The 17,232-nt window shown below is 49.6% G+C and overlaps 1 protein-coding gene across 1 annotated transcript; it reads right to left on the reverse strand.

Annotated features, from left to right (window-relative positions):
- Nucleotides 1-3,791: 3,791 nt before the first annotated feature.
- LOC147110344 (complement C1q tumor necrosis factor-related protein 1-like) lies at nt 3,792-10,103 on the reverse strand. The gene is made up of 2 exons (XM_086002255.1): nt 9,862-10,103; nt 3,792-4,625 (listed from the first exon to the last, which is right to left on the reverse strand). The coding sequence occupies exons 1-2, from the start codon at nt 10,088-10,090 to the stop codon at nt 4,072-4,074; spliced, it is 783 nt and encodes a 260-aa protein (XP_085858381.1). The 5' UTR covers nt 10,091-10,103; the 3' UTR covers nt 3,792-4,071.
- Between the last annotated feature and the right edge of the window lie 7,129 nt (nt 10,104-17,232).

Genomic DNA, 17,232 nt, shown 5'->3' on the forward strand with positions numbered 1-17,232 from the left:
GGCCTGACACTTCCGTGTCTCAGCATCCCATTGGGTTGTTGTTCTACTCCATGAACAAAAATCCACGACAGGCTTAGTGGATCTCAACCTTGACGAGCGCTCATCGAGGCTGTGTCTACCCCATCGCCTCGAGAGAGAGAGAGAGAGAGAGAGAGAATATCGACTGCGCCAGAAGTTTCCAAATCCACGTGACGGCGGAAAGCGGTGCCAAAAGGGCTGCGAACCCCCCTTTCTCGCGATTTCGAGAGTGGTGAGCATGATCCCAGGTTCCCCAGGTCGAAACTTAGTTTAGGTATAGGGGAGGGAGTTAAGGGAAATCGTAATGTGTTTCCCCTTTTACGATGTGCCGTGTGTTCCCCATTTCCATAGAGTCAAGTTCATAAATTTGTGCATGATTGTAGTTACTTTAATCTGTGCCTATGACATGTATTTTGTAATGCTTCAAACTGTTTAAAAATAAAAGCATCCATTTCGTGCTATTCAGCCTGGTCTATTGAGTCCTTTTCTCTGCACTACTGTTCTCTGCATCTAAGTCCAAGGTCTAGAACCGTAGGGGGAGTGGGTCGAACCACTCAAGGGTAATTCTTGCACGAAGCCTGGCAGGAGGCCAGAACGGGCAAGAGAGCAGGAAAAAACCCCCTACAGCTGCTACAGAGAGATGTGATTGTACAGTAGGAACTACCTGAGTACAGTGACTAGTCTGCTTATTGTATGGTATCTGAGCACCTTACTCTCAAGTTCATTGCTCATGCAACTATCAGTACAAAGGGTCCAGGTTAACAAACCCACAGAACCATCTTCATGAACTTGGCTCGGTGTCAATTTTGTTTGCTAATCGCTCCTGTGCGGCACCTTGGGACGTTTTACTATGTTAAAGGCGCTATATAAATACAAGTTGTTGTCATTGTTTAAATGGGTTTGCCTTAAACATGATGATTTGTTATTTAATCTGTTTCAATCAGACTCATATACAACCACTAATGTACTGCAAAAAGAACTCATCCTCTCTGTTGTCCAATTTGGCCGAACAAATATGATATCCTCATTTAACAGCATGAAACTGACAGAGTAAATTGCATGATAATCTGAAGACCTGATTTATTCCCATTGTTTCCTATTAGGGAGCTTAATACGGTACATGCCTACGCTTTATTTGCACAAAATTTTGCGTTTTTGATTGATTCTCAGCAGCTTATTCGTATGTTTTACCAAAGGCCATTGTCCTCACCGATGCAGTAAGAATCGCATTCCTCGTTAATGTCGCCCTCAGTGCGCTGAGGATCGGTTTCACTCGCCCGGGTCCGCTGTTACTCTGAGTATCCTCGCTCGTTGGCAGCCCTTCCTATACTGGAACATTTTCGCATGTCAAAGAATGACTCAGTCATGTCTGTAACGTTTGATTAAAGTACCACCTGATAGACTTGTTAGCAAAATGGAAGCCCATGGGATTAAAGGGGCAGTGGCTGCGTGGATACGAAATCGGCTAAGGGGCAGAAAGCAGAGAGTGGTGGTGAACGGTTGTTTTTCGGACTGGATGGAAGTGTCCAGTGGTGGACGCCAGGGGTCAGTGTAAGGACCACTGCTCTGTTTGATATGTATTAATGACCTGGACTTGGGTATACAGGTCAGAATACTGGGCTGTATCATTCTATGATAGTAAAAGGAGTTCCCGTTACATTTTAGAGAACTAACGGAAGAAAGAACTTGTGTTTATAAACCGCCTTTCACGACCTCAGGACGCCCCAAAGCGCTTCACATCCAATTAAGTACTTTTGAAGTGTAGTCACTGTTGTAATGTAGGAAACGCAGCAGCCAATTTGCACACAGCAAGCTCCCACAAACAGCAATTAAATAAATGACGGGCTTTAGATGTTGATTGAGGGATAAATGCTGGCCAAAACACCGGGGAGAACTCCCCCTGCGCTTCTTCGAAATAGTGCCGGGGGAGCTTTTAAACCCACCTCAGAGGGCAGTCGGGGCCTCGGTTTAACGTCTCACTGGGTCACCTTTGGCAGAAAGAGAAGTCAAAGTTAAGGAATAAAATTAGGACAGTGATTAAGCGGGAAAGAAGAGAAAATTTGGGGAAAGGAAGTCAGGGAAAGAATTAAAAGTGCTGACATTATTAGGTTTCATTGAAGTGGCTTTGAAACGTTTGTCCTGTTGTTCAGAATTAAATTTACAATAATAAAACTGCTCCTGACATTTGAGTAACTTTATTACTATAGTACTTGTGTTTGTCGCAGTGCCACACTAAAAACATATGAAAACGGATGACCAGAGAGAGATTGACATTTCCCTGGAGCTACTAAGAGGCTAATGACAGGAAGTATAGACAAGCACACAATGTCCTGTTTTTATTAGAAAAAGTTACACGTATACAAGAATATAAATGTGCGTCCTAAGTGATAATGAGATGGGACTGATCCATCACATCAATGGACAGCTACTTAATTGTGTCATTTTCTAATTGTATAAAAGTGTCCAGTGACAATGCCATTAATTGATGACAGCTTCTGGAGCCCAGCTTGAGGTCATCCAAAGCTCGGCTGCCTGTGTTCTAACTCGCACCAAGTCCCGTTCACCCATCACCCCTGTGTTCGCTGGCCTACATTGGCTCCCGGTCCGGCAACGCCTCGATTTTAAAATTCTCATCCTTGTTTTCAAATCCCTCCATGGCCTCGCTCACCCCCCTTCCTATCTCCGTAACCTCCTCCAGACCTACAACCCTCTGCGCTCCTCCAATTCTGGCCTCGTGCGCATCCCCCGATTTTAATCGCTCCTCCATTGGCAGGCGTGCCTTCAGCTGCTCCGGCCCTAAGCTCTGGAATTCTCTCCCTAAACCTCTCTTTCCTCTTTTAAGACGCACCTTAAAGCCTCCCTCTTTGACCAAGCTTTTGGTCACCTGTCCTAATATCTCCTTATGTGGCTCAGTGTCAAATTTTGTTTGACAATCGCTGCTGTGAAGCACCTTGGGACATTTTACTACATTAAAGGTGCTATATCAATGCAAGTTGTTGTTGTTGATGTGTCCGACGCTAGTTATACACCTTGGGGTTTGGAAGGGGTCTCAGAACTTAGTACATGCATATTTCTTTTTGTTTTTGCTTATTTAAAATATACAAACAAAACGAAGTACAAAAACAAGAAAGGAGAAATCAGTAAAGGTCGTGAGAACTAAAACAAAAGCAAAATACTGCAGATGCTGGAAATCTGAAATAAAAACAGAAAATGCTGGAAACACTCAGCAGGCCAAGCAGCATCTGTAGAGAGAGAAACAGAGTCAATGTTTCAGGTCGATGACCTGTCGTCGGAACTCAAATTGTGAGAGCTCTCTGACCGTAGTGAGGGTCGAAGTGACGGCCGGTTAAAATTAGTTAGGCTGTTCAGGATTACAATCAGGAAGCACTTTATTACACAAAGGGTGGTGGAAATCTGGAACTCTCTCCCCCCAAAAGGCTGTAGATGCTGGGGGGCTCAATTGAAATTTTCAAGACTGAGATTTTTATTAGAGAAGGGTTTCAAGGAATATGGATCAAAGGCGAGTAAATGAATTGAGGTACAGATCATAGGAACAGGAGGAGGCCATTCAGCCCCTCGAGCCTGTTCCGCCATTCAATTAGATCATGGCTGATCTGTATCTTAACTCCATCTACCTGCCATGGTTCCGTAACCCTTAATACTCTTGCCTAACAAAAGTCTTATCAATCTCAGTTCTGAAATTTTCAATTGACCCCCAGCCTCAACAGCTTTTTGGGAGAGTTCTAAGTTTCTACTAACCTTTGTGTGAAGAAGTGCTTCCCGACATCACCCCCTGAACAGCCTAGCTCTAATTTTAAGGTTATGCCCCCCTTGTTCTGGACTCACCCACCAGAGGAAATAGTTTGCCTCTATCTACCCTATCAACTCCTTTAATCACCTTAAACACTTCAATTAGATCGCCCCTTAATCTTCTATACGCAAGGGAACACAAGCCTAGTCTATGCAGCCTGTCCTCATAAATTAATCCTTTTAGCCGCGATCTAATTTGAATGGTGGAACGGGCTTGTGAGGCCGGATGGCCTACTCCTCTTCCTAATCTGACTCTGCTGCGGCCTTGATTAAATAGCCGTTGAATGTGATGTAGACGTCAGCCTCGTCGCTGTAAATGGCGTTTTCCCTGTTCTCCTGGTAAAGGCGCACCCACACCTCGTCTTGCTCGTGCAGCTCCAGCATGACGCTCTGACTCTGCATGATGCTGCGGTCACTCGGCTGCGCGTACAGGATCACCACCTCCTCGGCGTTGTGCATGAGGTGGAGGTATGTCTCCTTAAAGTTCCAGGTGTGCACGTTGAGGCCGAAGAAGTAGATGCCCGGGACGTAGCAGTGGAACTTGCCAGTGAACATGCTGAAGTGCTGGTAGAGGTTGACGAACTCGGTGTCGAAAATCAGCTGCATTTGTAACTCCTTGCTCTGGACCCCCTTCCTGCGGCCGACCGAGAATGCTGCGTAATGCTGCTTGCAGTTGTTCCCCGGAATGCCCGGTTGCCCTTTGTTCCCCTTGGGGCCGGTAACGCCAATGGAACCATTGGGCCCTTCTTTGCCTGATTTTCCTGACAATCCTCTCTCCCCTTTCTCTCCTTTCGAGCCTATAGAGAGATAAACATTCAACTTTTTTTTGTTAACACTTTCTTTTTGGAGGGGGTGAATATTGCATAGAATTACATAGAATTACATAGAACCAGGCCATTCGGGACAACTGGTCTATACCAGTGTTTATGCTTTACATGAGCCTCCTCCCACCCTACTTCATCTCACCCTATCAATATATCCTTTATTCCTTTCTCCCTCATGTACTTATCCAGCTTCCCCTTGAATGCATCTATGGTATTCGCCTCGATAAGAACATAAGAAATAGGAGCAGGAGTAGGCCATATGGCCCCTCAAGCCTGCTCCGCCATTCAATAAGATCATGGCTGATCTTCGACCTCAACTCCACTTTCCCGCCCGATCCCCATATCCCTTGATTCCCCTGGAGTCCAAAAATCTATCCATCTCTGCCTTGAATATACTCAAAGACTCAGGGGCAGAGAATTCCAAAGATTCACAACCCCCTGAGTGAAGAAATTCCTCCTCATCTCAGTCTTAAATGGCCGACCCCTTATCCTGAGACTGTGCCCCCTAGTTCTAAACACTCCAGCCAGGGGAAACAACCTCTCAGCATCTACCCTGTCAATCCCCTTCAGAATCTTGTATGTTTCAATGAGATCGCCTCTCATTCTTCTAAACTCCAGAGAGTATAGGCCCAATCTACACAATCTCTCATCATAGGACAGCCCTCTCATCCCAGGAATCAATCTAGTGAACCTTCGTTGCACCGCCTCCAAGGCAAGTATATCCTTCCTTAGATAAGGAGACCCAAACTGTGCACAGTACTCCAGGTGTGGTCTCACCAAGACCCTGTACAATTGTAGTAAGACCACTCCTTGTGGTAGCAAGTTCCACATTCTCACCACTCTCTGAGTAAAGAGGTTTCTCCTGAATTTCTTATTGGATTTATTAGTGAATATCTTATATTTATTGCCCCTAATTTTGGACTTGCCCCAGAAGTGGAAACATCTTCTCTACGTCTACCCTATCCAACCCTTTCATAATAGTGTCATAGAGTTATAGGCCCAGAAATTCGGGTCCCAACGCGTGAGTACGCACGGGGTACTCACGCGTAGGCCCAACGAAAGTGCCGGTTTCGTGCATTCACTGCGCGTGCGCGGGAAACCGGTACTTCCATTCCCCTGAAAGAAGGGGTTACCAGATGGAACACGTGCGCTGGAGAGGCAGCGCGTGCGCATCGAACTTACGTTTTTTTTGCAGGTTTCTCCGGGAGGGTAAGTCTCCAGCAGTTACACTTTTAAAAAGCAGGCGCAAGGCCTGCTTTTAACAAGGTAAGTGGTGAATTAATTAAAATGAAAACATTTTTTCCACAGGTTTATTATTTTTAAATAATTTAAAGAAAGGTAAGTTTATTTTTAGCCCCGTTAGAAAATGTAATTAATTTTTTCAAAAATTTAAATTATTGTTTAAAATAGTTATTTCATGTAATTTATAGTTATTTTAAAAATGTGATGTTTTTTAAAAATTTATTTGAAGTTTTAGTGATGTTTTGGGGCTTATAGTATTTATAGGTTTGACAGCTCTTCCTGTCAAACTTATGAATGAAGCATTCCCTGCTACCATTGGCTCTCCATGGCCCACGTGATCCCAGGGGACGCTTCGAACTAACTGCGCCCCTGGGATACGCAAGCACTGCGCGCCGGCAGTTGGAGGAGGCCCAGGATCAGAATCCCACACGGGCCCACAGCTCAACGACCGGCAGGCTAGGTAAGTGCAGGTCGGAGGCTTGCACCCGCGGGAAGCCCCCGACCCGAATTTCTGGGCCATAGAGTTATACAGCACAGAAAGAGGCCCTTCGGCCCATCGTGTCTGCGCCGGCCATCAAGCCCTGTCTATTCTAATCCCATTTTCCAGCACTTGGTCCGTAGCCTTGTATGCTATGGCGTTTCAAGTGCTCATCTAAATGCTTTTTGAATGTTGTGAGGGTTCCTGCCTCTGGCACCCTTTCAGGCAGTGAGTTCCAGATTCCAACCACCCTCTGGGTGAAAAGGTTTTTCCTCAAATCCCCTCTAAACCTCCTGCCCCTTACCTTGAAACTATGCCCCCTGGCTATTGACCCCTCTACTAAAGGGAAAAGTTCCTGTCTATCTACCCTATCTATGCCCCTCATAATTTTGTACACCTCAATCAGGTCCCCCCTCAGCCTTCTCTGCTCTAAGGGAAACAGCCCCAGCCTGTCCAGCCTCTCTTCAATGTTAAAGATCTCTATTAGGTCACCCCTCAGCCTTCTCTTTGCTGGAGAAAAGCGCCCCAGCCTGTTATTCAGTTTTGGTATCATCCTTGTAAACCTTTTTTGCACCTTCTCCAGTGCCACTGTATGCTGTTATATTTTAACATTGATATTTTTCAGTAAAGGAGAACTATAAGTTATTTAAAAAAAAAGAATAATACCAGAATTGAGAGGAGAAAAAAAGAGCAGAAAAACATTCAGAAGACGCTCAGGAAACCCATCCTTTCGGGTTTCTCCCCCATAACTCCTCCCTCCCCCCACGCCGAGCACGTGGCCCCTTGTATATCGGGGCCATATTGTAACTCTATGTAACTTTGTAATATGTCTACAATGTAGAAGCCTTTCATAATTTATGCTTATCGAAGTGAGGGTTGTTGGCGAAGGGAACAGATCATTTTCCCATTTTGGAGCCGATCTTCCCATGATGTGGAGCCTCGCCCGCTGGGAGCCCCTGATCGGGATATTCAGAACATAGGAACAGGAGTAGGCCATTCAGCCCCTTGAGCCTGTTCCGCCATTCAATGAGGTCATGGCTAATCCGAATTTACATCCGTTTACTCGCCTTGGTTGCATAAACCTTAATACGTTCGCAACCATCTCCAGCCAGAAGTGCCGAGTGGATGATCCATCTTGCCCTCCACCCGAGGTCCCCACCATCACACAAGCCAGTCATCGGCCAATTCGATTCACTCCACGAGACATCAAGAAACGGCTGAGCGCACTGGATGCAGCAAAGGCTATGGGCCTCGACAACATCCCGGCTGTCGTGCTGAAGACTTGTGCTCCAGAACTAGCCGCGCCTCTAGCCAAGCTGTTCCAGTACAGCTACAACACTGGCATCTCTCCGACATTGTGGAAAACTGCCCAGGTATGTCCTGTCCACAAAAAGCAGGACACACACAATCCAGCCAATTACCACCAATGTTCCCTCTAATTTATTTTTGGCCCGTGCGGTCCCTTTAACACGGGCCATTCAAAATTCCGCACGTGTGTGGTTTTTCTATTTAAAAGCAGGCTCTCCGGCTGCGCGGGACCAGAAGAGCGCACTTCTTAAAGGGAACATTAATCACCGTCCCATCAGTCTACTCTCAATCATCAGCAAAGTGATGGAAGGTGTTGTCGACAGTGCTATCAAGCGGCACTGACTCATCAATGACCTGCTCACCGATACTCAGTTTTGGTTCCGCCAGGACCACTCAGCTCCAGACCTCATTATAGCCTTAGTCCAAACATGGACAAAGGAGCTGAATTCCAGAGGTGAGGTGAGAGTGACTGCCCTTGACATCAAGGCAGCATTTGACTGAGTGTGGCATCAAGGAGCCCTAGTAAAACTGAAGTCAACTGGAATCGGGGGGAAAAACTCTCCACTGGCTGGAGTCATACCTAGCACAAAGGAAGATGGTTGTGGTTGTTGGAGGCCAATCATCTCAGCCCCAGGACATTGCTGCAGGAGTTCCTCGGGGCAGTACCCTAGGCCCAACCATCTTCAGCTGCTTCATCAATGACCTTCCCTCAATCATAAGGTCAGAAATGGGGATATTCGTTGATGATTGCACAGTGTTCAATTCCACTCGCAACTCCTTAAATAATGAAGCAGTCCATGCCCGCATGCAGCAAGACATGGACAACATTCAGACATGTACTGATAAGTGCCAAGTAACATTCGCACCACACCAGTGCCAGGCAATGACAATCTCCAACAAAAGAGAGTGTCTAACCACCGCCCCTTGACATTTAATCCCCCAACATTAACATCCTGGGGGTCATCATTGACCAGAAACTTAACTGGACCAGCCACATAAATACTGTGGCAACAAGAGTAGGTCAGAGGCTAGATATTCTGCGGCGAGTGTCTCACCTCCTGACTCCCCAAAGTCTTTTCACCACCTACAAGGCACAAGTCAGGAGTGTGATGGAATACTCTCCACTTGCCTGGATGAGTGCAGCTCCAACAACACTCAAGAAGCTCGACACCATCCAGGACAAAGCAGACTGCTTGATTGACACCCCATCCACCACCTTAAACATTCACTCCCTCCACCACCAGCTGCAGTGTGTACCATCTACAAGATGCACTGCAGCAACCCGCCAAGCCAAGGCTTCTTCGGCAGCACCTCCCAAACCCACGATCTCTATCACCTAGAAGGACAAGGGCAGCAGATGCATGGGAACACCATCACCACCGAGAAGGTGGTGGTGAGCAACATTCTTGAATACCACTGAGTGGTTTGCTAGGCCATTTCAGAGTCAACCACATTGCTGTAGACCTGGAGTCACATATAGGCCAGACCGGGTAAGAACAGCAGATTTCCTTCCCTAAACGACATTACTGAACCAGATGGGTTTTACAACAATCTGGTAGTTTCATAGTCATCCATTACTGATACTAGCTTTTATTTAATTACATTTAAATTTCCCAGCTGCCATGGGATTTGATCTCATCGTCCACCTGATCATTAGTCCAGGCCTAGTGGATTACTAGTCCAGCAACATAACCACTCTGCTACCGTACCCTCGAATACAGCCAATGAAGTACTTTTGAAGTGTGGCCACTGTTGCAATGTAGGAAACGCAGCAGCCCATTTGCGCACAGCAAGCTCCCATAAACAGCACTGTGATAATGACCATTTAATTTGTTTTCGTGATGTTGGTTGAGGTATAAATATTGGCCAGGCCACCCAGCTCTTTTTTGAAGAGAGTCATGGGATCATTTATGTCCACCTGAGAGGGCAGACAGGGCCTCGGTTTAATGTCTCATTTAAAGACTATTACCTCCAACAGTGCAGCGCTCCCTCAGTACTGCACCGAAGTGTTAGCCTAGATTATGTGCTGAAGTCTCTGGAGTGGGACTATGAACCCACAACCGTCTGAGCTCAGAGGCAAGAATGCTGCCCACTGAGCCATGGCTGACACTTAAAGGAACAGACCTTAGGTTAGTACCAGAGAAGAAATATTTTACTGAAGCACGATTTGAAAGATCTTACCTTTTAGTATAGTAATGTCTATCGTTGGCTTGATCTCGGGCATGGGATAAGTGGGATGGTCACTTGCCATGCCATGACTGGATGACAACCCATACTGATAAGCAGGCTTCTCCAACGGGCCACAGCACCGGACACATGAAGATGGGACCGTCTGTTTTTTAAAGTGAATTCTTTTGGCTGAGGCGACAGCAGCCAGCAAGGAAACAATCAGAGCAACGGAAGCCTTCATCCTTCAACAGCGGAGTGACCTGTGCACACAAAGATACGGAAAATAATCAACAGTTGCACCCTGCACCCATACACCAGGGTAGGGGCAGCAGGCGCACGGGAACGCCACCACCTCCAAGCTCCCCTCCAAGCCGCACACCCTCCTGACTTGGAGATATACCGCCGTTCCTTCATCGTCGCTGGGCTAAAATCCTGGAACTCCTACCAATTACTTTAAATCTATGCCACCTGGTTATCGACCCTTCTGCTAAGGGAAATAGGTCCTTCCTACCCTCTCTATCTAGGCCCCTCATAATTTTATACACCTCAATTAGGTCTTCCCTGAGCCTCCTCCATTCCAAAGAAAACAACCCCAGCCTATCCAATCTTTCCTCATAGCTAAAATTCCCCAGCCCAGGCAACATCCTCGTAAACTCCAACAAGCGAAAGTCTAACCACCTTCCTTTGTCATTCAACAGCATTACCATCGCCGAATCCCCCACCATCAACATCCTGGGGGTCACCATTGACTAGAAACTTAACTGGACCAGCCTCATAAATACTGTGGCAACAAGAGCAGGTCAGAGGCTGGGTATTCTGCAGCGAGTGTCTCACCTCCTGACTCCCAAAGCCTTTCCACCATCTACAAGGCACAAGTCAGGATTGTGATGGAATACTCTCCACATTGCCTGGATGAATGCAGCTCCAACAACACTCAAGAAGCTCGACACCATCCAGGACAAAATAGCCCGCTTGATTGGCGCCCCATCCACCACCTTAAACATTCACTCCCTCCACCGCTGGCGTACCGTGGCTGCAGTGTGTACCATCTACAAGATGCACTGCAGCAACTCACCAAGGCTTCTTCGGCAGCACCTCCCAAACCTGAGGCCTCTTCCACCTAGAAGGACAAGGGCAGCAGGCGCATGGGAACACTACCACCTCCAAGCTCCCCTCTGAGTCACACACCATCCTGACTTGGAAATATATCCTTCATCGTCGCTGGGTCAAAATCCGAGAACTCCCTCCTTAACAGCACTGTGGGAGTACCTTCACCACACGGACTGCAGCGGTTCAAGAAGGCGGCTCACCACCACCTTCTCGAGGGCAATTACGGATGGGCAATAAATGCTGGCCTTACTGGCGACGCCCGCATCCCCAGAATGAATGAATGGGGAAAAAAAAACTAGATCATTTACAACCACAGTCACAAAAGAAAAGGAACCATAATCATCAAAAAATCATCTCAGAGCTCACACTAAACAATCACAGGTCAATTCACTTTGTTTACTTCTCTGAGGTGGGAGGCGGCGGGGTGGGGGGGCGGGTGCACACTGAAAATTTGCAGTACTTTGACTCAGATTATCCAGGACAAAGCAGCCCCCTTGAGTGGCACCCCATCCACCACCTTAAACATTCAGGGGGAGAAATTCGGTATCGCCCCATTTGGGGCGCAATTATCGACTGGGCGCAAAGTTTAGCACCTGGCGGTAATTATCGCCTCCGACTGCAAACTTGGCTTTTATCGCCCCTGGAGGTGATTGGAGCGCTAAATCAGGCGCTGCACACCTGTCTTAAGGCGCAAAGGCCGAAGAGCGAGGCACTACCTCAGAGCGCGGGCGCAGCACAGGTGATGTCAGTTAGCGATGGAACACAGACACACTGGTGCCGGCCAGTTCTTAAAGGGAAGGGTCCACCTTGCTCTCCAGCCACACCCTGCTCATTGGAGCCTTGAATCTCGGCCTGGAGAGACCTATGATTACATTTTCCAGCCAAGGACTATGGAGAGGGTGAGAAAACGAGCTCAGCGCTTCAGTGAGCGGGCCTTGGAGGCTCTGGTTGGCGCGGTGGAGCGCAGAAGATCTATACTCTACCCTGAGAGTGGCAGGAGGCCTTTGCCATGTGACTACAGAAGAGTGTGGAGGGAGGTGGCTCAGCACGTCTCCTCCAGGAGCACGGTGCCCAGGACCCATACTCAATGTTGCAAATAGTTCAACGACCTCACTCGGGTCGTCAGGGTAAGTGGCTTTATTTCAATACCTCTCCATCCCTCTATTTCAACCTCACTCAATGGCCAGAGGGTCTTAAAACCCCAATGCCCAACACTCATCCAACACCTATGGCCCTCTCATGAAACACACATGCACATTCCACACTTTGCACACAGTAAGGGCTATTCAACTATGGGAGGCACATCAGGCAAGACCATGGCTGTATATTTACTCAGACGCCATCCTTTTTTCTTGCAGGCCAAGCTATCTCATAATAGGAGACAGCAGCAATGGATAGATGGAGGGCGGCCTCAGCTGCAACCCCTCAGTGATCTTGAGGCGTGCATCCACAGGATTGTGGCAAGCCAGGTGATCGGTCCCGTCGCCACTGGAGAGGTCGACCCCGTTCGGGACAGCAATGGTAAGGTCATCAGCTTTCTCTCCTCGCTCATTCCATTTGTCCCTCACAACACCAGCCTTTGACACTTTCAATCCAACTTACTAAATCGCTGCACATCTTCCACCCTTACTGCCCCACTGTCCTCACGCTAAAGCCACTCTTGTACCTCCCTGCTTTCAGATGGTGATTCACCAGCTGAGGAGACGGGCCCTAAAGCAGCCAGTGGGAGCGACGCCGCAGGCGAGGAGGAAGAGGAAGCCGGAGCATTAGCGCCGCCTTCTCCCGAGGAAGCCCATGCCCACACTGGGAACATGCCTTCCCTGGAGGGGAGCAGGGGGGAAGAGTCTGATGAGGGTGAAGCTCCAGGACCCAGCGGGCTACAGCAATGCGATGTGGCTAGGGAAGCTCGGGGGCCTTCTCCCCTGAGGGAGAGCAGGCCAGCGAGCCCTGCTGCACTGGACGCAGAGGAGGAGCGGCTCATCGCTGAAATGAACACCCAGGCGGTGAACATGCAGACTCAGCTCATGGGTGCAGTGGGAAGGGTGCCCGATTGCATTGATGCACTGACAAGGAGTGTGGAGCACTTCGTTGTAGCACAGGCGGATGCCACGCTAATGCTTAGTGCTGCTATTCAGTCACTGGCTGCTGTGATCCAATCTCAGACTGCTCTCATGCAGTCTCAGATTGAGGCCACGCAAGCACTGACTGCTGCCATCCTCTCTGGTTCAGCCACATTGCCCCGGGGCTCTCACCGCGCCGCAGCAGGCCAGCAATCTGTGCTCCAGCAGATTGCTCCGGATGCTGATGTGCTGCCCCGTGGGAGTGCCAGTGTGTCGGTCGAGCAGGGAGTTGCAGTCTTCTCTCAAGAGGACAGCATTCCTGCTGCCACCATTGTCACTTCCCCCATTGCACTTGCCACCACCTGTAGCCCAGACTGCTGCCGTCCATGCAGAGTTGGTGCAGTCTGCAGCCGAGCCCTCCAGGCCCAGAGCTGGTCGAGGCCGTCCTTCAAGGGCATCTGTAGTCTCAAGTTCTGACAATCAGCAGCCTTCCACTAGCCTTGCTGCAGCCACTGGAGCCCCATTACAGAGGAACAGTAGGGTGGGAAGGGGGGAAGTACGCAAGGGAAGGAGATCATCCTCGAAGGGAAAAAAGTAGTAGGTGTTGGGAATTTTTTTATTAAAGGCCGAGGTTCATGTTCAAACTTTTGTTTAGTGTTTTGGACATTATCTCCAGGTTGTGAGAACCAGTTATGTTAATTAATGATTTTTTGTGTTTGTTTCTATTAGTTTGTCATGAAGAAATGACACACACAGAGTTTGTAAAATAAAAAAGTTGTTGTATTCAAAATGTACATGTTTGGCCTTTGGAATCATTGCTGCTGATGTGCCTCAATAAATCTGAAACTCGATGTTAGCGAAACAAAACAAGGCTTTTATTGACTTAGAAGGTAACACACAGAGGAGAATGTATCTTCCATCCAGAGGTCTGCCGTACTGGATGTGCTGCAGGCTGGGCCAGCTTACATAGGAGCCAGGTATGGGCGGAGCCCTACACACAGTACAATACAATGGAAATGAAACTGAAACCAACCACAGTCACAGGCAGAGAAATACTGATGAGTGATGAATGGAATATTTCATCACATTCACCCCTTCTATAGATTTAGTCTGTTCGGGGGTTTGATAGTCCTCTGCGACCGACGTGGCTGTTGTGCCGTGGGTGTCGGCTGGGTGTCCCCGGTGGCCTCCTGGGTCTCTGCCGGGGGTGCCGCCAGGGTTGTTGAAGGGGTAGTTGGTGGGGGTACCGTTGGTCGATGTTCTTCCGGGGGTGATGAAAGAGTAGTGGGTGGGTAAGAGTTGCTGTGGTCGTTGTTGCTGCTGTTGTCGTGGTTGTTGTCGTTACCGGCTGGGGCGACGTCTTTTATGGACACGGTGTCCTCCCTTCCGTCGGCGTGCCGGACATACGCGTATTGGGGGTTGGCGTGGAGTAGGTGCACTGACTCCACGAGAGGGTCCGTCTTGTGGCCCCTCACATGCCTTCGCACGAATACCGGACCTGGGGTGGAGAGCCATGACGGCATGGATACGCCTGAGGTGGATTTCCGGGGAAAGACAAACATTTGCTCGTGAGGCGTGGCATTGGTGGCAGTACACAATAGCGACCGTATCGAATGGAGCACATCTGGGAGGACTTCCTGCCAGCGGGAGATAGGGAGGCCTTTGGTCCTTAGAGCTAGAGTGACTGCTTTCCATACTGTCCCGTTCTCTCGCTCCACTTGACCGTTACCCCGGGGGTTGTAGCTGGTGGTACGGCTCGTGGCGATCCCCCTGGACAGCATGTACTGGCGTAGCTCTTCACTCATGAAGGACGCCCCCCTATCCGTATGGATGTAGCTCGGCATACCGAACAGGCAGAACAGGCTGTTGAGGCATTTGATGACCGTGGCGCTGGTCATGTCTGGGCAGGGGAAGGCGAATGGGAAACGAGAGTATTCGTCCACAATGTTCAGGAAGTAAACATTGCGGTCGACGAACGGGAGGGGGCCCTTGAAATCTAAGCTGAGCCGCTCAAAGGGCCGTGCAGCTTTGATTAAGTGGGCTCTATCTGGGCGGTAGAACCGAGGCTTGCGCTCAGCGCAAGTGCGACAGTTCCTGGTCAGGGACCGAACTTCCTCAATCGAGTAGGGTAAGTTGCGGGACTTTATGAAGTGGAACAGCCGCGTGACCCCTGGGTGGCAGAGGTCATTGTGGAGGGTCTGTAGCCGATCCCCGGTGGCGCTGGCACACATCCCTCGTGAGAGGGCGTCGGGGGATTCGTTAAGGGCCCCTGGCCGGTAAATGATGTCATAATCGAAGGTGGAGAGCTCGATCCGCCACCTAAGAATCTTATCATTTTTAATCTTCCCCCTCTGTTTATTATTGAACATAAACGCTACCGACCGCTGGTCGGTAAGTAGGGTGAAGCGTTTGCCGGCTAGGTAGTGGCGCCAGTGGCGCACTGCCTCCACGATGGCTTGGGCCTCCTTTTCTATGGAGGAGTGTCTGATCTCGGGCCCTTGGAGGGTCCTCGAGAAGAAAGCTACGGGCCGCCCCGCCTGGTTGAGGGTGGCCGCCAAGGCAAAGTCAGACGCATCACTTTCCACTTGAAAGGGAGTGTTCTCGTCCACTGCCTGTAGCGTGGCCCGCTCAATATCCTGCTTAATGCTTTTGAAGGCGGCATGGGCCTCAGCAGAGAGCGGAAAAGAGGATGCTTTCAAGAGGGGGCGGGCTTTGTCGGAGTAGTTGGGGACCCATTGGGAATAATGAGAAAATAACCCCAGGCACCTTTTCAGGGCTTTGGGAGTGTTGGGCAGGGGCAGCTCCCGTAGGGGGCGCAATCGGTCGGGGTCTGGTCCGATTTCCCCATTCTCCACCACGCTGCCTAGTATGCAGGGGCGCGTGGTGTTGTAAACGCACTTGTCCTCGTTGTAGGTGAGGTTGAGTTTTTGTGCGGTTTTCAGGAACCTCTCGAGGTTCGAGTCGTGATCCTGCTGGTTGTGACCGCAGATGGTGACGTTGTTGAGGTAGGGGAAGGTTGCCTGCAAGTGGTGGTCATCAACCATGCGGTCCATCTCCCTCTGGAAGACCGAGACCCCATTCGTCACCCCAAAGGGGACTCTGAGGAATTGGTAGAGGCGTCCGTTCGCCTCGAAGGCGGTGTACGGGCGGTCCTCTGGTCTGATAGGGAGCTGGTGGTACGCTGACTTGAGGTCGATGGTGGAGAACACCCGGTATTGGGCGATTTGGTTCACCATTTCTGATATGCGGGGTAGCGGGTAGGCGTCTAGTTGGGTGTACCTGTTGATCGTTTGGCTATAGTCGATCACCATCCGTTTCTTCTCGCTACCCCTTACCACCACCACTTGGGCGCGCCACGGGCTATTGCTGCGTTCAATAATGCGCTCTTTCAGGAGCCTGTCTACCTCGGTCGCGATAAACCGCCTGTCCTCCCAGCTGTATCTCCTGCTTTTGGTCGCTATTGGCCGGCAGTTAGGGGTAAGGTTCGCGAATAGCGAAGGCGGCTTTACCTTCAGGGTAGCCAGACCGCACACTGTCTGGGACCCACCGTAATTGAGCGTGATGCTTTGGTGGTAGCACTGGAAATCCAGGCCCAAGATCACGCTCGCACATAGATTCTTCATGATTAATATTTTAAAATTATCGTATACAGTTCCGTTAACGGACAATTGTACCGTGCAGTAACCCATAATGGTCGATGTCTGGGTTTTATCAGCCATAGAGATGGTACCCCGAGTAGGGACCACCTTTAGGGAGAGTTGTTGTACCAGTTCAGGGTGGATAAAACTCTCCGTGCTTCCACTGTCAATTAAACATTTAACCCTGCACCCGTTTACCTCGATGTCCACCATTGATTTGGATAGCGGGTGCGGCCTGGTCTGGTCCACTGTGACCGATGCCACTGTAGGGCCCTGATCGAGACAAGATGGCGTCCACGCTGTCTGCTCACAAGATGGCGGACCCCACGAGGTCGGGCAAGATGGCATCCAAGATGGCCACTCCCACGGCGCACACGCGGCGGTGGCGGGTTTTCCGGCGGGGTTCCCTCTGCACACCTTCCCGAAGTGCCCCTTCTTACCGCACTTAAAGCAGGTGGTGCCTTTTGCCGGGCACAGGTTTCTGGTGTGCTTCGGCTGCCCGCAGAAGTAGCAGTTGGGTCCCCGACGCGTCGCGGCTGTCGTAGGGCTTCTGGGGGGAGAGCGGGGCCCCGACG

This window comes from Somniosus microcephalus, chromosome 11 (genome assembly GCF_052327205.1).
Source record: "Somniosus microcephalus isolate GS21.2 chromosome 11, FLI_Smic_1.0, whole genome shotgun sequence".
NCBI lineage: Eukaryota > Metazoa > Chordata > Chondrichthyes > Squaliformes > Somniosidae > Somniosus > Somniosus microcephalus.